General features: G+C 42.4%; 1 protein-coding gene across 1 annotated transcript in view; it reads left to right on the top strand.

Moving 5' to 3' along the window:
- Positions 1–22,686, top strand: part of fstl5 (follistatin-like 5) — a 149,595-nt gene that overhangs the window by 38,409 nt on the left and 88,500 nt on the right. Inside the window, exon 4 of the mRNA XM_084041998.1 lies at positions 7,121–7,369. Coding sequence (XP_083898124.1) covers positions 7,121–7,369 — 249 coding nt within the window. The remainder of the gene's footprint in view (positions 1–7,120; positions 7,370–22,686) is intronic.

Below are 22,686 nucleotides of genomic sequence, written 5' to 3'. Positions count from 1 at the left end.
CGGACGCTCTAATCCAGAGCGACTTAAGCGAGGATTACATCAAAGGCATACGTCAAATGCAGAGAGACAGTGTATTGCCTCAGTAAACTATAGGACCACATGTAAACTAAGAACTTAGCATCAGTCTAAACAATATACTATAACCTGTACTTTGCGGATGGCGGGATTTGAGTATGGTGTCATGCAGTATGTGTCAGTCAATCTGGGCTTTACTTGCCAGGGCGATGGTAGTAGCCTACCGTTTTAGGCCGGCCGGGGCAATTCCCGCTAAGACTGGCAAGTGGAACACAGGAGTGGGCTTTAGGCAGCTAGCTATGATCCAGTCCAGGGGGTGTTGTTAATGGCAACATTAACCTGTTTGACTTGTGGGCTTCTGCTTGAAGCTGGGATGCAGTATTTGGCTACAGAGAAGACCGGGGCTTGGCAGGCAAGGTGCTTTTGTTTACACTGCAGATCAGATTAGTAACTTTTATTATTAAATGAGTGCATGTGTAATGATACGGTCTCTGAATATCATGATTTTACTATTGCTATAGTATTGACATACTATTTTACTATTTTTTCATCCTGAACCCCTGTCACTAGGTGCATCACAAGCAGAAACATCTTACACCGGAATAACATTTTCAATGATCTTAACAACAAACTTTTCAAATTAAACAGCTCCTTGGGGGCGTTAGATAGAAGTCCCTGTGCAAAGTCAGGTACAATTCATTGCCAACTGATTTCAGAGTCTTCTGGCACTTGGCTTTTTAGAAGCTGCTGCTCCCGGGGTCACGGTTTAATTTAGTCGTGGGATAATTAATCTTTCTTTAGGAACAGTGTGATGGCTGATTTAACCTTCAGCTGAGAATGCATTAAACATTTCATTGCATATTGACTAAATTTAAAAATACACTCACTGATGTTTCTGTGCTGCTGCTGTTTATGCTTATGTTAATTCATCTGCAGCAGTGAGCGTGCGTGCACACACACACACACACACACACACACACACACACACACACACACACACACACACACACACACACACACACACACACACACACACACACACACACACACACACACACACACACACACACACACACACACACACACACACACCATACTTCAGATTTGCTCATCTCAGGGGACTGCTGTACATTCTCTTGACATCTGTCGAGACTTTCAAGGATATTAACGTTGCGTGGTGTCAGACAGTGAGGAGAATGCGTAGTTGTTTACACTCTGTTGTAAAAGTTTCAATATTGTTTTGGTCGTTGTTTATTTCCATTTACATTCTCTTGTTCTCAGTCAAAGCACTTGTGAACCAGCTTAACCCTGACACACACCGCTCTCTCTCTCTCTCTCTCTCTCTCTCTCTCTCTCTCTCTCTCTCTCTCTCTCTCTCTCTCTCTCTCTCTCTCTCTCTCCTTTTATGTCACAGTCTGTCTTCTCTTGGGAGCCAAGTCTGCCTGTGGCAGCCTCTCCCTATGGCGAGGCCGTGCTCACTGAGTCTGTACATAAAGGATTGTCCTTAGACCTGGATCAGTTACAGTGCTCCGGTATTCTGCTACTGTGTGTTCTCTGTTTAAGGCCAAATTCCGTTCCAATTTCATCTGTCTTTGGGTTGATTCCCTTCAATGTTTTGTATATAGTTTCTGTCTGCTTTCTTATCATTTGGGAAAGGATCTGATAGAATGTGCCGCAAGTAGGCAAACATTAAAGTCGGGGGGTTCATCTCTCTCTCTCTCTCTCTCTCTCTCTCTCTCTCTCTCTCTCTCTCTCTCTCTCTCTCTCTCTGTGTCTTCTCTGTCCCCTCGGTCTCTGAAGATGCTGTAATGGAAAACATGAGATAAGCAGCAGGCCAAACACTCTTAGTTGAAGGAGATAGAGAAGGATGGAGAGAAGAAAGATGTGTATGTGGGAGAGAAGCCGGCTTTAAAATGTTCAATGTCAGTGTCAGCATTTATTTTAGATTGACTGTGATGCTGCAGGAAGCTGGATACTGTATCCATGAAGGATACCGTCTGTGTATTTACTTTCAGAGGGCGGTGCAAATTAGTTTTTGAAGCGCCTTTGCTGCTCTTCTAGCCGTGTCTGTTATTATTTAAATCCCCCCACGTGAGCACGGACATTTCTACTGCTGAGTTAATACAGAGAGTCTGCTTGGGCAGAGGATTATTGTGCTTTTGAGCTTCACGCTACTGTATACCACTTGTCAAGTAGTAGTGATCCCATCTGACCCCGGGATCTACATTTCTTAATATAAGAGCAGGGAAAACAACTGAAACCACCACTGATGGGTTAAAATAGCCTTTTATTCAGTGTTGGAAGAAAAAAGAAACATTAAATTGCCATTTTTTTATGTTACAAACTTAGTCTATACCATATGTTACGACCTTGAAAACACCTGAATAAATGTTGGCATCCAAAAGTCAACACATAGGATTTACCACATACCTCCTGCTGCAAGAATACCAGTTAACATTTTTAAAATTGTAGCTTTTTATTGTCACATCACAGGTTTACAGAAGGGTGAAATTCGTTTTCGTGCATAGTTCCCATCGTATTGTTATTTCCATAGAAAAAAGAAAGGGAAGAAGAAGAAGTGGGGGGCAAGGGGGAAAGGAGATCAATCAAAGAAAACAAACAAATTATCTACATATTTACCTACTGTAATACCTGAGATAGCGCTCTTTAGGGCCGCGGGTGTACACCCCGCGTTGCCGGATCTGACACCAGCGTCCCGTTCATGTAGTTTTACACGTACTCCGCTGTCGATCCACGGTTTCTGGTTGGGATAGATCCGAACTGTCTTTTTTTTTTAACTATGTCGTCTATGCACTTACTGATAAAGCCAGTGACTGAGTCTGAGAGTTCGTTGACATTATTCCCAGCGGAGTCCTTAAACATCCCCCAGTCAGTCTGGTGAAAACATGATTGTAGCATAGCGTCTGTATCCTCAGACCAGGTTTGGACCTCCTTCTCAACGACCGGCTCCTGTTTAAGCCTTTGCTTGTAACATCAAAACTAACATGGCATACTGTACTCGGCATATGTGGTCATTCCACAGCTTTGGAGCCAAATGGAGAGACGTGTCGAGGATTCTTGGAGCGTTGGCCAGGGTGTTTAAGGGAAGGGATGAACGGGCCTGTGTTAGCTGATCTAAGTGTGTTGACCGTGTGCGTGTCCCTGTAGCTGTTGTCCTCTTTGAAAGCAAAGCCATCAATCAATAAGTGAAGGTCTGGGTTGAATTCCTCATTTGTCTGCACGTCAGTTGATGAGTGGAGCTGCAGGATGTGCATGCTGATAACAAACCTATCTGTCCTTCACTGACCTGTTCCTCAACTGCTCCTCACTAATTCCAATACAGTAATCATTATGACAATGCACCACAGGGAGTTAATTAATGACGGAGCTAATTGATTGGCTCCTATCAGTCAGACTACGGTGTACACTAGGCTTAGAGCTACAATCCTGGTTGTTTAGAGGCTGCTGCAGACACTGTGTGTGTGTGTGTGTGTGTGTGTGTGTGTGTGTGTGTGTGTGTGTGTGTGTGTGTGTGTGTGTGTGTGTGTGTGTGTGTGTGTGTGTGTGTGTGTGTGTGTGTGTGTGTGTGTGTGTGTGTGTGTGTGGAAATAAATGTCACCTACCTTGCTATCCATAGCTACACATTGCACAGGGAAGCCATGCCATTAGTAGACCCTGTTATTACATACTGTGTGTGGGGGGAGGGTGTGTGTACTGTGATTGGGGAGAGGAAGTTACTTATGATTTTTCACATGATACAGTTTATAAGAGGCAACTTGCATTTATGACCACTGTTTTTTCTTTTCACTCACATAATAAATTGCATTTATTAAAACAGTTATTCTTTTTAATTAACTTGTTTATTGCTTTTGCTGTCCATTGAAACTGCTGTCCGTGCTGCTGATATTTGATGCATCAGAGGTGTTGTGGAAGCCACATCCAATCAGGACTCAATAATTATTATATGGAGACCTCATTCCTCTGGTAATCAGGGACCGATGATGGGAGAGCTCTGTGGAGTGTGTGTGTGTGTGTGTGTGTGTGTGTGTGTGTGTGTGTGTGTGTGTGTGTGTGTGTGTGTGTGTGTGTGTGTGTGTGTGTGTGTGTGTGTGTGTGTGTGTGTGTGTGTGTGTGTGTGTGTGTGTGTGTGTGTGTGTGTGTGTGTGCGCGTGCGTACGCATGCAAATATGTGTGCACAGTATGTATGGGTGCAACACACAGTTAATGATGCTCAAATGCAGCTCAGTAAAATGTCATCATTCTTGCATATTTTCAAATTTTCCGATCCCATTTTCTCATTTCAGACTTAAATTGACATTCTTATCCTGACTGACCTAGAATCAACTCTTTCTTTCGGAGACACAGTTGGGAGTCCACTATCATTCGTGTTTTTGTCATTAATTGAGACAGAATAGTCTGCTGAGAGGCAGACCGTGTAGCACAGACGGACAGTAGGAAAGCTGAGAGGGAGACAGTATAGGAGAGACAGACAGTAGGAAAGCTCTTAAAAGGGTGAATAAGAGACAGGACTGAAGGCCCTGATGGGATTTTAACATAAAAGTAGGGGTAACGCCATTAACAGGATACAAAGTATTATCTGCAGGCCCAGATCTAGCCCAATGTGTGCCCTAGGCAAGCTTTCCGCACACGCGTGCTCAACATTTTTGCCCTTTTTTTGCCCTCAAAACATCAAGTCAGGTGTCCCTGAGATTGACAGCATTGCGGGGCCACCGTGGCTCCGCGACGCTGCACCGCCTCCAAGCAAAAACACTCAGCATAACTAACATCGAGGCATTATATTCCATTCTATGCAAGATCACCACAGATCATCATTTCATTTTCTTGTAGCCCAGTCAGTCTCCACTCGAGTCTACTCTAAACATATGGCCTACCTACTCCACTCTCACTCATTGTCACATTGTTGCTCAATCGATGACCGTGATGATCAATCATGTGTCCTTCACAGTCTTTATTTTTTATTATATACATATAATAGCACTCATTTCTCACCTTCTTTTCTCTAAACTGCAGTACTGATGGTGGTTTATTTGGTAGCATTTCGTAGTGTGTGACTGACAGGTTTCACTAATTGCATTAACTGTGGGAGAGGTGCGCTGCGACGTTGTCAGTCTGACAGCCGCCCCTCCCCCTCCGCTGCTCAGCCAGCAGCCAGGCTGCATAGCAGGCTCCCAGAAGCAGACAGACAGGCAGTATCACAAGGTTAATTCATCCATGCACACACACAGTGATGTGACTTGCAAACAAGTGATAGAATACCTATCGAGCAAGTGTCATCATTCAGAATACTACACCCCCTCTAGATGGCGCCCTAAGCGGCCGCCTAGGTCACCTATATAGGATGCCCGGCCCTTTATATCTGCCTGATCACTAGTACCTATCAGTCTACACATAATTTTGAGTCTTCCCAATCATGTCTTTTATACTAGATACGCACACACATTTTTGATGAAAATCAGATCTGCTGTTGTCCCACAATGAAAGCTTTTTTCTCTCACTGCATCACAAATACAGTATGAAGTGCTGGAAAGTAGTAGGCTATTTATTTTTAATGTACAACTAGATTGGGTATTTAGCTTATCTTTCATGGATTGGAAAGTAAAAATCTGTTAATTTAAAATTGGATTGAGACTCTGTGTCGGCTGGTACTCAATAATAGATGACTCTGAATGGAATCAAAGATAAGGAAAAAACACATCCTCATTTATAGAAGCTACTTGGTTTGTCAGGAAATCAATAAATTACATCACACTGACAAAGAATTTAATGAATTGAATCAATCTCATAATTGTCAATGTTTCTAATGAGAGCTGATCCCAACTTCACTGTCTTTTCTGTGAAAATACATTTGGCCTCATTCACAAACCTATTTTTCCTACTATATTTTAAAGTCGATTTTTTGGTAAAGACCAACATGCGATCAGGTGGCAAGGTTCTTATGTCTGTCTTTTCCCCCCTTTTTTATGCCTTATTCAAACTGGTTGGCTCTCTACGCAATGCGCACATGCACGCACACACACACACACACACACACACACACACACACACACACACAGCGTGTGCATGTTATTTACAGCAGGAGATGGGCTTCCATTATCTATTATATTCTATAATGGGCTTCGAAATGTCAGGTCAACTAGGAAATGGAAGAATTTTTGCTCATATAAACACAGCAGCATACAGATAAAGACAATACATAGAGTCTTCATGAATGCATTCATACATTCCAGGCTCCCAGCACACAACATTGTCAGTCAGGCGTTTATGCTGCAATGGCCTTGTGGACAAAAGTCCTGCTGAAGAATGCTCTCCTCCATAAGGTCCTGTATCTCCATCCAGATGGCAGTAAAATGTGAAATGTTGATTGATTGCCAGCGAGTGAGCTGCTGTTATACAGAGACAAAATATTTGATGTGGTTCAGGGGTTTATTGTATAGGGGCTAAACTGTGACTTGTCATTGGCGGTTGGAATTGAGGCAGGTTGATGGGCCGGGAGGCCAGCACACCACCCCCATCTGCCTCTTACAGACATGACAATACCCAGATGATCTTATGCCTTATAGAACATCTGCTGTAGTAAAATCTTTGATAAATAACGAGAATTCAACCAGTTACACAAATGTTTTGTTAGAAAATGTTATTCACCACTTGAAAGAAGTGACACTCAGTGTGGAATCTATTTGGATCCTACCACCATGTTGAAGAGGACAAAAGCGGTCCACATCATTGGCAAAAAAAAAAGAAAGAAAAATAACTTTTTTCAGCTTTTGGGAACGCTCCGCTCCACCGAAAAATCAGCTCAGCATTTTTAGAAGGCGTTCGCTGTCTGAGTGGTTTCAGCTTCCCACAGGGTCTGAATGTAAAAATGGATGGTGACAGTTGGAAATAAAACACTGTGTGTATAACTTTACTGTTACAAAGTGCTTGGCAGCACAGAACTTAAAACTCTTACACATAACACATATCTAACAGAGGACAGAACAATGAGAAATTGAACCTGGAACATTTCTTCTCACAAAACGATTCATGTCATTCATCACCTACTGATATTTATAAATGCATTTGTCCTGTTTCTTTATGCCTCTAGGTTTTATGGGTCACAATGTGTACCCTGGATCCTGTGAGCACAAGTACTGTGGTTTGGGTCGTCACTGTGTGGTGGATCGTGAGACAGGCCAGGGAGAGTGCCAGTGTTTGGACCACTGTAAACCACACTATAAGCCTGTCTGTGGTTCTGATGGCAAGCTTTACCAGAACCACTGTGAGCTGCACAGAACCTCCTGCCTGTCAGGACGCAGGATCACCATCATGCACAGCGAGGAGTGTTTCTACAAAGGTAAGAGATCTCTCTCTCTCTCTCTCTCTCTCTCTCTCTCTCTCTCGTGTTCCCATTGCATTATTAATCGTGTTGTATTTTGCACACAAGCATTTCCTCATGTTTCCATGTTTGTTACATGTCAGCAGGCTTCATGTGTTATGTATTCTATAGTGCCAAAAATAGCAATGCATTGATGGTGAGATGCAAAGAGGTATTTTCTGATTTCTACTTGAGGTGTGATGCTCTCTAAGTGTGTAATGAGGTGTAATACCTTGGCCACTGCTTCACAGGTCTAATGAATGACGGGGATCTGTACCGTCAGTGTTCTCTGCTCAGGATAACATTGGGCACATTTACTGTAACATGTGTAAAACTTCTGTCAAGATATTGTGGTGTAGAGCCTGCTGTACAACTCTAATATACGGCTTATCTATGGTACAGCTGTATCAAGTACAGAACTACAGTATAGAGATCGCACAACAATGCCATGAGGATGCTACTATGTGTGTCTGCATCTCATAGTACAATACCACATGTTTGTTTATATGTGCCTAATGTACTTGTCAGGCAGTCTTAGGAATATAATGTAAATGTATGCGTAGATTGGTTCAACACGTGAGAGTTGTGGAGATGTTAATGCCATACACGTTTTTATGTCCATGCATTGAAGCCTAGTGGCTGCATGGAGGTTGTACACATTTTGTGTTTTCATTTTAAATGAAAGAAAGAAAGACAGAAAGACCGAAAGAAAGAAAGAAAGACGTTTTGTGTGCTGTATTTATGCTGTTTAAAAAAAATCTCTTTTCATACTATGGACCTGATTTTTGAATGATTGATTCTAATGGCCTGTGGACGGAAGCAGACACTGGTGGTTAATTCAGTTAAATTCTTATTGGAAAGAATATTGTGTTATTTAACATACCACTGGGTCCTCATTAGAAGGGCATAAAAGTTAGTCTGCTATGCCACCTAATGTAACCAACCGTTTGGAAGTCCTGTTCCTTTTTAAAATTTGAATTGGCTAGTCTTATTGCAAATGTAGAGCTGGTTGCATGTTTTGGTACTGTAAAGCCTCTACTTTTGTCTGTGGATAATAATTATTTAGTTTCCAGCCTTGGACTTAAGTGTGAGGTAAGATGTGTCTATAGAGACAGAAGCAGGTGGTGGAACTGTAGATTTGAGATTTCCCCCGAGAAACCCATCGAAAACACACCAATTAATCCTGGTCCCTTGAAAGAAACCTGCCATCCCTTGAGTTACACTACATATCAGAAAAAACACCACCCCACACACAGCCTTTTCTTTCTACCTACTAGTTTTAACAGTCACAAGTTATTGATTTGGCTCCCACTTTCTGCATGGGAGTACCCAAGCTTAATTGTGTTTAAGAATAGAATGAAAATGGAGTTCTGAATGTACTCCTCTTCCTCATCTGTACAAGATATCCTATTGATTTGTGTTCCTTTCTTTATTGACATGGAGTCAGCATACTAAGGAGACAAGGAGTCAATATAGTGAAAGGAAAGGAGAGAAGGGGTTATCAATGTGAAAGGAAATGAGTCACGCCTCTGGTGGGTATGTGTGTCCAGTAATTGATGTTATTAATCACTGCATGATAACATAAACAGCCACATATTCTTCTGTTGAGATTTTCAACAAACGAGCGGAAGATATTATGACACGTTAACAAGATTTCCAGCCAATCTCTAATTTGAATAAAATCACAGCAGCATAGCTTCACTCAGGTGAATTAAGATCATCCTGAGCAGCCTATTGGCCCATTGTTATCCAGAGCTAACATTGGAAATGAGTCTTTTGTCTTTCATCCCTATCAGATCAATGCTCATGTCTCTGATGGTTGACATCCTAATCAGTACTTTTGCTCTCTCTTGTCAGCCTTGACTTGCCCCCTCCCCCCCCAAACCTAGCCATCTGCAAATCAAGACGCCCCACCCCATCCCCGTCACATTCCAGCAGGCAGTGTTGAGAAACCAGTGTCAGTCAAATCGATATCAGATCAGCTGGAGTTCCATGAAAAAAAAGAATAGAGAAAGCCCTTCTTCCCCTCTCATCTCTCCCCTCGCTCTGTCCATGATCAGGGTTTTTTTTCTCCAACTTTGACTGATTCCTAATCAATTTCTTTATTGTATGTGAGCGCCAGAGGGGGAGTGTTCAAGAACCTGTCTGAAATGTTCGAGTGTCCTGCTGAAAGCGTTCTCCTCTGGATTTTGTAAACACTTCGGTGTTGCTGCTTGTCAGCAGCCTGTTGATGCACTTGGATGTTTACATCATTAATCTTGTCTCTTGCGCTTAGAGGCAGCTGGTCATTGTTGGAGAATGGCTGCAGAGCTTGTGTCCATTGCTGAGCATACAGAGCAGTTACAGTGGCAGCGCTTAATTTGGTTTGAATGGAACACTATATGGTCCTACATGAGCGTATAAAAAGTGTTATTTCATTACTTTTCTTTTGGGTTATGGTTTCAGTCTACTAAGTCATAAGAAGCTATGAGCTCATTATCATAGAATTAGTGTCATAATGGATTTCTAGCATTCCAATATACTTTGAAATGATCTGCCGACAGAATTTCATCAACTGAGAGTCTCAGGGCTCGTAACCTAATAAAACACAATAACAAATGGCAAGGCACTCAGAGCGCAGACCTCCACCAAGGCAACACTAATATGTTCTGAAATAATTAAATTACACAGACAATAGCCCGCCAATGTTGCAGTGGCAAAAGAGCGAGTAATATTGCCATTCCTCCGTGGGCAGTGGCACGGCCTTTGTGCTCATGCATGGCCAGTCGGCCACCATCAGACAAAGCGCTGTGACGCAAGCTCAACCAGGGCTGTACCGAAGGCTACGCCAGACCACAGGAGGTCCATACAGCTGGGTTCAATTCTGCAACCTCCAGTACTACCGACAGTCCAAGGCCAATCAGAGGAGACCTGCAAAGCTGTGTGGGAACTTTAGCTGTGGATTTCGATTTATCCTGCTACAGCTGTATAGGGGGCCATAAGGTGGACATACTGTAGAGGCCCTGGGGGAGGCAGAGAGTCCCTCCACATGGGATGTCCCTCCCCAGGGGACACTAGAGGCGAAAGAGTTGTCCGCCACAGCACCTCCGGGACTTCTGTGCTGGGGTGTGAGGGTTACTGGGATAGTACACACCTCATGTGGAGGCTGTGTAGTATCCCGGGGCTGTTAGTTGGCTGAGGAGGGATTTCCCAGCATGCTTCAGGGCCCGGCTGTGTTAGTCATTGTTCTGTTATTGTGTTACTGTGCTATAATTTGCCTTGGAGACTGTGTTGGGAGGATTTAAGTGTCTGTTGTGATTAATGTTGTTGGTTTACGCTCATGTAACTGTGTGTGTGTGTGTGTGTGTGTGTGTGTGTGTGTGTGTGTGTGTGTGTGTGTGTGTGTGTGTGTGTGTGTGTGTGTGTGTGTGTGTGTGTGTGTGTGTGTGTGTGTTTGTGCGTGTGCGCGTCCATTATGTAAGGTGACTTATGTGGTTTGGAGACGCATTTCATTTGGGTGAATAAAACAGGTTTGTATCACAAAGTTGCAGTTCCTAATTGAACCCACAGTTCTCTATCGTACTGAGACTCTCCACAGCTGCATATCGTCGCTGTCGGTCCAAAAACTGTGACTTTTCAGGTAATGAAAAAAAAGGAACATGTGTTCCTATGGATCATATAGTTATTATTTAGTCACAAGCTCTTGTTAATACTTTTCATTGGTTGAATATTTTAAAACCCACAGACTTAACCACTTTCACTTTCACCTAAAGAAATAGCTGATCTACAAGCTCACAATGCTTCACAATGACATGCGTTGTGAGCTTGTAGATCAGCTATTTTTGCTGATTTTATGTAACACTGTAGTATGATGAAGTAGGGCATTCATTTACAAAAAAGAAAAAGTAAAAGGTTCAAATATGGAGAATCTTGGATAGGCAATTTCTGCCCAACAGTGACCATATTCCTTTTGTATGGGGAATGTTCCCACCTGGCAGGTGATGTGAATATTTATTTGGCACGCATGAGTATATACGGACATATGTGTGATCACTCTTGATTGTTTTTTTTTATCTGAGCAGGCAGCGAGACAACGGTCTAAATATGAAGTGCAGAGCAAAGAGTTTTTGAGAGATACACAAGAATACGACAATACTTACACGACAGACAGCCATTTAATCCTCTACATGGTTCAGAAGAGAGCCAGAGTTTAAGTAAAGAGCTCTTCTCGGGATTGGTTTTGCTTCTTGTTTTTAGAAGCTCAGGCAGTCATCCAGCACACCACACGAGCGTATTGCTTGACTGGTCTACTTGACGTGCTCGGCTTTAGCCCAACATGGTGAATGTGGCGAAACAGAGGGGCATACTGAGCGTGCAGGGGTGATCGGAACTCACCATACACGTCGTATTATGTGGCGTGGCCCGTCAATGCGTCTGTGTGTTATTTCCCTCTTTTTTTAACTCAAAAAGCAAAGATTTGAGTTAAAAATGTATATATATATTCAAAGATTTGCATTTACATTTTCACGATCCCCCCCCCAAAAATAGCAGATCTACAAGCTCATAACGTGGCACGAGCTTGTATATCTGCTATATCTACCCCCTTGTCGCAGATATGCGGGAAGAGGACAACGAAGATGTCGAATCATTATTCCTAGAAACGAATTAGGAGGCCCTCCCCTCTGCTCATCCGCAGAAGAGGGAGAGAGTGCACATTATTGTCCCCCCCCACCTTAATGGTCTGGTGGAAACGGTGTCTTGGGCCTCGGTATCAGTCCCTTGGCAGTGGCAGTCACTGCTCCCTCCTTCTTTAATGATGTCGAGGAGGCTACACCAGCCCCCCTTTTATGTGCTCCTCCTCCCTCAGTGCAGGGACAGTTGGGAGATATAAAGTCACAATTGTGAGTAAGAAAAACTCGATGTTGATAGGAAGACACAATTGTGAGAACTCAGAATTTCGACATAATAAAATAGGAATCGCATACCTGTCCAGCCACTCCTATCAGACAAATAACTACTGATCCACTCCCAACTAACTACAGTATTGATCCACTCGCAACCCAAATTGAGAGTTCTAACTGTTTGAGGTTACAGCATGTTAGGCTACTGTAGGTGTAAGTCTATAAATCAAGGTTTTTACTTCTGTCCGAATGAAGCCAGGCAGGTGTAAATGGACAGTCTGGCCATCTCACATCATTAAGAAACAAAAACCTCTGCTTCCAGTGCAGACGCCAGATTCATTTTTCTTTATAGACAGACAACTATTTTCCCTGGGGCGATGGCATACTTGGGAGTGATGGTTTCAAAGTTGACAGCAGTAAACAGAGTAAGCTGGATGAGGATGAGGTCTCTGTTTTGGATTCGAGGTGACGGACAGAGAATCCTGTCAGTTAGACCTCCTCATCCTGCCTCTTATCTTCCATGGAGGACAGGATGAGATATGACAGCCATGTGCTGAGCAAGGTGTTTCATTAAGCACTAGGGAGAAGGAATGACCCTGCATCTCTCCTCATCTCTCCTCTCCTCTCCTCCTCTCACATCTGACTTAAGTGCTGCACAGTTGCCTTTCGTGTGTGTGTGTGTGTGTGTGTGTGTGTGTGTGTGTGTGTGTGTGTGTGTGTGTGTGTGTGTGTGTGTGTGTGTGTGTGTGTGTGTGTGTGTGTGTGTGTGTGTGTGTGTGTGTGTGTGTGTGTGTGTGTGTGTGTGTGTGTGTGTGTGTGTGTGTGAGAGAGAGATGGAAATTGTCATGTAGTCAAGCACAGACAATTAAGGCTTCGGTTCGCAGAGCGAACGGTTTCAATGCAATCAACACTTCCAATTATATGGCAGAGCAGCTTTTAAAAGCACCTCTTGCATTTGTCTTCCAGGAATGTCTACACAAACTGGATATGTTAAGTTCATTATTTGCTCTTTAGGATTGCAATGTTAATCCACTTCTTCACAATGTACCGTAGAAGAGTCTGTTGCTTTGCACTAATGGTAAGGATGGATTTAGAATTCTTTAGTGATTGTTTTATGTTGACATTGGATTCCATTACAGTACACGCAATTTAGTTGGAGCCCAAAAGTTGGTCGCAAGATGATTTAATACAGCAATATTGTGTTAATTAGTAGATGAGGTTGTAACTTTTCAGGGAGCAAATAGTTTAGAAGCCCTTTTGTTTTTGATTGCCACTGGGGTGGAGTGGCAATTAAAAATAAAAACACAGACGTACGGACATATGGACAGGGGTGAACTTTCACAAATGGGCGGCGCAACACAAATGTCACTATCATGAATGCATCCTGAACGCAGCATCCAATCACATCCAAATTGGGACAGCACATTGACGAGCCTCTGTAAAGTAGCCTGGTAAACCACCCCGGTCGCAGAAATCACATTTCATTTTATTTCACCGGTGAAATGTGATTTCCGTGGCCGGAAAGCACACCAAAACCACTTTCACTTCTGTCCGTAGGGGGCCATAAATGCTAACAGTTGAACCGTCTGTTGCAAAAACGAAATGTAACCCGCAGCTTCCTCGTGTCCTGGTGACTGCACCCCACAACCGACACACAGACCTGGGTAGGCAACCTGGCCTGGCAGAGATCTGCGCTCTGATGAGTGTACTTTTCTAGTTGGTCTCTGCACACAAGGTTATAATTTGATACCAGCACTCACACCCATCATGCATACTGTGTACACTATAGTGACACACACACACACACACACACACACACACACACACACACACACACACACACACACACACACACACACACAGCTTGGTATTGCCTGGCCGTGTCTCTCTGGATTCCAGAAATAAAAACACAGTTGCACGGCAGCGTGACTCCCAACCCCTGGAGATGATGCTTCCTAATGATTCAGCTGTCCTGGAAGCATGGACACACTTTTCTTCTTTCATTTTAGACTCTTTCAGTAGATTAACTCACTCCTCACTTCATGCTCTGTAATGTCTCTTCAAAAAGGGCCTCTGTGGTGGGGTTTGTCATTTTTTTTAACTTCAACTTCAAGCAACTTTATTAATCCCACTAGGGGCAACAGATTTATCAGCTTGTTTGCAGAGAAACACAGTAACATACAACAACATACAAACCAACAACACGCCGTTATTTTAAACATTCCCAATGGTAACATTGTAAACATTGTGTTCCTTCCACACGCTACGTCCAACCGGGGAAACTCCCCCCTGTCAGGTGACAAGAGGAGGCATGAGCTCGGCTCTGGGCTCCCTAGGCTGGCTGGGGGAGTGTAGCGCCCAGGATCACTTAGATAATTGGCACCGGGTGAAAAAGGGTTACAAATACGTGGGATAAAAAAAAATTCAATGCAAAAATAAATCAATAAATAAGAATCAAAAACCTACAGAGCATTTAAAGGTCGTATTGCTGAGAAGATTAACGATTTAAAATGATTTAGCGGTTCATCTTACAAATGGGTCAAATATAACGATGCTCGGCAATTTCACCTGTTAAAACATATCCAGGAGAAGACAAAGTTTTTGCTGCTTTATCAAGGTTTGTTGGTTACAGAAAGAAGTCGGTCTCTTTGTTTTCAGATTTTCTCAATGTTATTTATGCTGTTTCTATATTTTACTGTGAGGCTATGACACCAGCATATAAAAGGAAAGCTCAGAAGACTCTCGATAAAAGATTGATAAAAATGACTAGTATTATGTGCCTAAAAGAAAAATAATGGTGTTTCTAAAGAAAAGATGAGTTCTCTGTTGGCCCCGCCGCTTCACAATAGCATCCAGTGTTCACATCCTCTAGCTGAGTGGTACTTTCAGTGGGGATTGTGTGAAGTGTTGAGTACATTTATATGTCTATCTAATGTCTTTCCTGAGGACAATGTCGCAGTTGTACTGATTTATGCCAGTAAACAATTGAATCCTCAGTCAGGACCAAAACATCCCATCTAATATTGTTCATGAAATATGACTGAACACTCTCTTATCACAGATCAGTTAATGTGCATATGAGGCTGACTGAAAACCTGTCACCTCTCCTTTTCGGTCTCGCTATATACTATCTTAATAAATACAAAACACAGCTTTGGTTTAAGGATGGCTGCACTTTTTAATTACTGATACTGATATCATTGATACCGAGGCCACTGTGGTGTGTTCAGCCTGAGCCTCCACAAGCCTCATATCCCTCTGTGCTGCTGCATTCGGCCTGGCTTTAATTATTTTATACCGTTAATGGGGGACCTCACTAGGAGACCCCTTCATTGTCACTGGCTGTGGCGCCTCATTAAAACTGGACCTGTGGATCATTACATTTTCAAGGACGAGTGATCTGCTATCAGCTGCAGGGTCCACCAGACGGAGCTGAAGTGAAGTTCTACTACATCATTAGAACTCTGTTTCCAACACTCATCGGCATTGTTAGGCAATATGGTTGTTTTCAGTGAAAATCAATGCTGTTAGGCATTGGTTTCTGTTGTGTGTGACATCAGGCCAGAGCTTGATCAGTGAGAGGCATTGTTAGGCAAGGTCAGCACCAATTGCCATTGTTAGACAACGGTTGAGCATATTGAAACTTTTCTGCGTGTCTAAAAAACACTAGAAAACCCCGATGTACAAAAAAGGAGAGCACTCCAGGCCAGTACCATTGGGGAAACCATGTTTTTCCTGACGACATGTTACTAGTGACTCATCATAATGTGATCAACCCCTAAGAATGACAGAACGGCAGCTTGACTCAATCTGTAACTTTGTGATAGCAATCCTTTGTCTACGAAGACAATTCTTCACGTATTGTACATTCATGCTGAACATGGACACATTAATTTCTGCTGTTACTCTGGAAAATAGAACACAAAACAGTGTTCAGAATTGGTACATTTTCAGAGCGTGAGGACTGTATTGTGCTGAAGGTGGGAGATGTCCAGTCTAATCCACTTTTACATGGTGCTGTTGGCCTGCCTTATTACAGCTGGGTGAAGATGAGAACCTTGGGAAAGCATTGCAGTTACACTGTAGGGCAGCACGCTGCAGGCAAGCAGTCCATTGTCTGGAGAATGATAAAGTAAAAGAAATGATAAAGTAAAAGAAATCCTTAACAGTAGACTCGGTGCTCTTTGAGCTGGGACCCTGCGGTGACATCTGCCTCCATACAGTTCTCAGCGGAAGATGGATCCAGGAGGGGAAAGGTGGGACAAGAGCCCATCAGCGTAATACAACCGTGAAATTAAACAGAATTGGACAGATTAATGAGGTTGAAATGTTAATTTGAGGACGGCAAAAACATCATCCCACAGTGTAAAAGTCAAACACTAACCGCTCCCGCGAGGCGAGTTTGAAAATGATATTTCACGTTTCGTGAAGCATTTTCAGTTTGTGTCCTGCCTGCACGGGTCAGAGCAGCTCACATCAGATACTTTTTGTTTTTTTATTTCACTCAACACACAGATCACGGAATAGCACTTGAGTTGTGGCACGCACGCACGCACGCACGCACGCACGCACGCACGCACGCACGCACGCACGCACGCACGCACGCACGCACTCACACTCACACTCACACGCTCACACACTCACACACACACTCACACTCACACTCACACACACACACACCACCATTCGCTGCGCTGATTGGCCAGCTACCGTATCTTCCCTAGGGGCTATGACTGGTACCTCAATGGACCTTGCTACTTAATGAACTCGCCATGTCCAACATGGATGAAACTCTGCCACCAGACATGGTTGCTGCATATCTTTCGGTAGAATTCTCAGCTGAGGAGACACTGGAATTCATCCAGGCACAAAGGAACCAAAACACAGAGCAGAAAAGAGCCACCCGCCAGTTCACAGAATGGCTGCGTACCAACGACCGCCAGCAGCAACTTCCATGTTCTCAGCCAACTCCCTGCTTACTAGGGATGGGCGTTTGGGCATATATATATTTTTAGCGGCGCTAGCCGTCAACGTTCTGATTGGTCAGACACGTCAACAAAGTGATTGGTCAAGCTTCACGTGACACGCGACGTGGCTATAAAGTCATTATAAACACATATCGATGACAAGATGTATCAAAGGCGCCGCTACCTTCACACAGGGTGTGATTTTTTTATGTGTACACTGTTCACAGTTATCCACAGTTAACTGTGGTGTGATGTCTATTTATACAAATTAACATTGCAGTGCACATCAATATTCTAGGTCCGGCTGTGATTTCAATAGACTAAGGGGAACAGCATCTAAATAAAGTTAAACGGTCATCTGGACATTTGTTTTCCAATGTCCTGTGGTTTCCTAGTTGTCTCATCATCAGCTACAGTTTCATAGCAAAGCCTTTGGTGTATTCTAAAAATGAACTTAACTGGGGTTTATGTAGAACAAGCTTAGACAATGCGTCAAAGTGTTGCTAAGCAATACATCTTTAGCTTGTAGATTGTCAGTACCTGCTGAGTACTTGGATGCCATGATGTCTATGACGTCAATATTATGATGACTGTACTCTGTGTGTCAGCCTGTATACCGTCAGTCATCTATCTGTTGTCAGAGTACTTTGGAGTCCAAGGCTATGACATCAGCACTATGATGTCAGCACCGTGGGTGTCTGTAGGTTATTGCGCAGGTGGATTTGGCACTTAGCAGTATTTCACATTGGCAGTATTTCGGGACAGTTCATTATTTCAACATAATAATCCGGGCCCACAGACAGACATACATTCAAACACAGACGTGAAGTTCATCTTTATAAAATAGATGCATAGATTGAAACATGTACGGTACTGTACTATACTGTAAGGTGTACTGTAAGGTGAATGGAAATGTTTTATTTATCTAACCACTTTAACCCTACATAGCCAACTTAGTTGATCGGAGTCCCCCAGGGGTCTATCTCTATACTAACTAGGCCCCCTCCTTCTACCCACTGCACTAAATATCTTCCCTGAAGATCTATAAATCTATAAACCGATCTATAAACTCACTGTGTCGTGGCGCGTTGTTAGCTTGTAGATTGGCTATTGTCGCCAAATGTTCGGCCCAGAATAGGGTTCATGTGATTAAATTGCAACCATACCAATCTTTGTCTGTCTAGAAATATCTGAAAGCAGCGGTTTTGGACTCAGTTGTCAAATATGGATTAGTTCAGCAGGGTTTCAGAAAGAGTGAGTGACTGACATCGTGTCACAACAGAAAATTGGGTCAACGGTTTACATGTTCCCCCTACAGCAGGAGTGACATATCAAACCTCTAAACATTTATCATCAATCTGGATTCTTGTTACTGTACACTGAATAATATTCCAGTATTCACTACCTCTGCTACATTGCTATTGACACACATTCTACAATACCACCTGATATTAAGTGGTAAGCTTTGCCTGTTATCTATATAGTCTACCGTAGAGAACTGCCTGAATGTATGTACCCTACCCACCATATACTAGCCTTATACTAGTCAGATACTTGTCAGATATTAACCACATACTAGTCAGATACTAACAGATACTAACCAGATATTAGTCAGATACTAACCCTAAATGAGTCAGATACTAACCAGATATTAGTCATATACTAACCATATACTAGTCAGATACTAACCATATACTAGTTAGATACTAACCAGATGTTAGTCAGATACTAACCCTAAATGAGTCAGATACTAACCAGAAATTAGTCATATACTAACCATATACTAGTCAGATACTAACCATATACTAGTTAGATACTAACCAGATATTAGTCAGATACTAACCATATACTAGTCAGATACTAACCAGATATTAGTTAGATACTAACCAGATATTACTCAGATACTAACCAGATATTACTCAGATACTAACCATATACTAACTAACCAGATATTAGTCGGATACTAACCATATAGTCTTATACTAACCAGATAGATTTAGTCAGATACTAACCAGATACTCTAGACAGAAACCCTGACAGTGACTTGTCTTTGATCAATAGGTTTGCAGCAGCACGTGGGCTCGAAATAAGTCTTCTCATTTGCATATTCATTATGTGATTAAAATGGGCAATTATTCCTTCAATGTAATGAGGTTCTAAACATTTACAACTATTTAGACAATTAGCAATTAGGTAATACCTATTTTGTGCGTGCGTGCGTGCGTGCGTGCGTGCGTGCGTGCGTGCGTGCGTGTGTGTGAGTGTGTAAATAAATGTCAACTATCGTGCTATCTATTGCTACAGATCGCATAGGGAAGCCATACCATTAGTAGACCCTGTTTTGTTATTTACTGAGATGGACTCCAGAAGCATTCCATTAAAATACTGATAACATAAATGCTCTCCCTCAGATAAGCCATTTACTGTACTGGGAATCTTTATTCTATTGCCTCTCTCTCTCCATTTCTCTGACCTCGCTCTCGCTCTCTCAAATTCAAACTCAAATTCAAACAAGAAAAAGTGCTCATCGGAGCACAAGTCTACGCTAGGTCAGGTAGGTTATTGTGGCCTCATGGTGGCGCTATAATAGGCCAATGTGAAAAGGGTGCCATTTCTTCTTAGGCCTTTCACGGCAATCGGACAGTGCATTCATGATTTAAGGCATTTTGTTCCAAAAATGTGTTTTGCTAAATTAGACCTGCTGGTGGCGCTATAACAGGCCAATATGAAAAGGGTGGCATTTCTTCCTCTGCCTAGTAGGAATGTAGGTGAAAATGTCACGGAAAATCGCATGACTTGAGGCATTTTGTTCAAAACTAACCAATCCTGCAAACTTTGGAAGGCAATCTTAGCCAATCAGGATGGAATATGGAAGATCGGACAGATCCGTGTTGATCACATGACTATAGAGATACTGTCTACCGATTTGCGTGTTTTTTGGACAGAATCTGTAGGAAAAATATGTTTTGCAAAAGTCAACCTCATGGTGGCACTATGATCTGAAAAATGTGGGGCAGAGGTTCTGCTGTGGCATCCAGGGAGTGTGTGTGCGCAGTTTCACAGCGACCAGGCCAGCGGTGGCGGAGATTAGCTGCTCGCAGACAGACGGACGGGCGGACAGGGGGCAAAACATACTCTCTCGCCATGCCGAAAGAGACAATGAGCTCTATTGACAGGGCAATAACATAAGGCTTGCATCTATATATTATAGTATATAGAATATTTAGAATATCATGAATATTGATATATTAATGAAATACCGTATACAGTAGTAAGATATATGAATCAGGGGTGGTACAGTCAAGTATCTATTTCTAAATGCCACTTGTTTGGTTTGGTTTGGTCTATCTCCTCTTTTTGAGGCTATGACAATAAAAGACACATCCCATCCTCTCCCAGGATTATTGGTAGTTGTCTTTGTTTGTTGAAGGATGTTAAAATATGGTAATATTTCTGCAGATTTAGGGGAGTATGTTTTCCTTATCTTGTTATATTTGGGACATGAGGGAAGAAAGTGCTTTTTCTCAATTTCTGAGAGGTTGCAATGATGGCAGTGTCTCTGGTCTGTGGGTAGCCAGGTTTTTTAATGTCTTCCTTTTTCCAATTTCAAGGTTGTGGTCCCCAAGTCTGTATTTAAGTTTTTCTTTGTCAGAAAGAGAGTCAGGTTTAAAGTACTGAAAAACTCCAAGGCACTCAGTCTCCAGAATTCAAATTTTAAACAGCCTTATTCTTTAGACTGTACCATAAACCAAAACCACTACGTATCAGCAGCAACTGCCTTCACCAGGGGAGAATGGTTTTGCTGCAGTTGATTTCTGGCTTTAAAACATTCATTGTCAAACTATTTTCTTTAGATTTGTTTTTATGCAGTGGTTGGTTCCTCAGGGGCAAACTATCTTGAAATGGGTCTGTCTATATGTGTGTCTGGAGCTAATCTTGAAAGCCGCTGGACCGAACAGCACCAAATGTATTGTGCATACTTCCAGTAGTTTTTATATGTTTTATATATTTTTGGAAATATTTATCAGTCAAAGGGGCTCTGATTGCGTTACAACCTTGCCAGGGATAGGGACCAAAGCAGCATCAAAAAGGAAAGAGTCGGAGCCCCAGGTCATCTTAAAACATTTAATAGGTGCAAAAAGTAGTTCATGATCATCCGTAAATATTTTTTGCACCTATTAAAACTTTTCGTGATGACCCGGGGCGGCAGTGGCTGAGGGATAGAGTGGCCGGTAGAGCGGCCGGATGGCAACCGCAAGTTTCCAGTCCAATCTCGGGCTCCCCAAGAGTTAGTGTCGAAGTGTCCTTGAGCAAGACGCTGAACCCCTAATTGCTCCCGATGAGCAGGTTGGTGCCTTGCATGGTTTCCTCCGCCATCGGTGTATGAATGTGTGGGTAAATGTAATGCACAATGTATGTAAATCGCTTTGGATAAAAATCGCTATATAAATGCACCATTTGATAATGGAAAATTGTATTGTTACAGAATGATTTGTTGAGTTTGCTGTAAATATAGTTGTCTAACATGGTGTTTTAGTACTGTTTCACACTCAGTATTTACTAGTTTTCAACCATTTGGGAGTGAGATTAATCGAGGGGATTCTCTGGACCTCTTCAGATAATATGGTCTGACAGGGGTTGCTGTGGCACAACTTTAAAGACACTGATGTCTGTTCTTGTATTGTCAACAACACTGCTACCTAACCCTGAACACCATGTACAGTATATCTACCCAGTGAATCAGTCAGTCTCTCCATTCTCACATTGAGATCACTACATGTTAGAATATACCCCATTGACTGAAAAATATCTGTCTTTATCCTCTGAAAAATGTACTACATCAAATAAGGATAGGGTGGTATAAAGATTGCACAAAGATAAATATATTTATTCACATTACAAGTTGTATTCTTTATTTTGATCACAATCTATATTTTTTGTATTTTTTAACTAGAACAATACTGTCTATGAAGTCATATTTGTGCCATATTATAATCCCCCCTCATGCTCTTCCACGCTTTACCTTGAGGTTTTCAAAAGGGGGAAATATACGCTGTCTGCAGTTGTTAGAATAGGGAGTTGTTGCAGTAGGTCATTGATAGGACAATGAGTTATGTCATTGTCTGTATGTTTTAGGACAATGAGTTATGTCATTCATTGTCTGTATATTTTAGGACAATGAGTTAAGTCATTGTCTGTATGTCTTAGGACAATGAGTTATGCCAGTGTCTGTAGTTGTTAGGACAGTGAATTATGTCATATTTCTGCACCATGTTTCATGTAGGATAACGTCAATGATTCCAATATTCTTTAAAAAGTCAAGGTCTGTCTGTCCGTCCGTCTGACCGTCCATCCGATCTCCACACTCCCACTCTATATAGACTGTCTGAACAATTTAAAGGGATAAAAGCTAACCGTGTCTGCAGAGAGAGCGAGAGAAAGAGAGAGA

Source organism: Gymnoscopelus microlampas, assembly GCF_963454915.1.
Source record: "Gymnoscopelus microlampas genome assembly, chromosome: 18".
Lineage (NCBI taxonomy): Eukaryota > Metazoa > Chordata > Actinopteri > Myctophiformes > Myctophidae > Gymnoscopelus > Gymnoscopelus microlampas.
The sequence above is the reverse complement of the archived record's forward strand: the minus strand, read 5'-3'. Positions and strand labels throughout refer to the sequence as shown.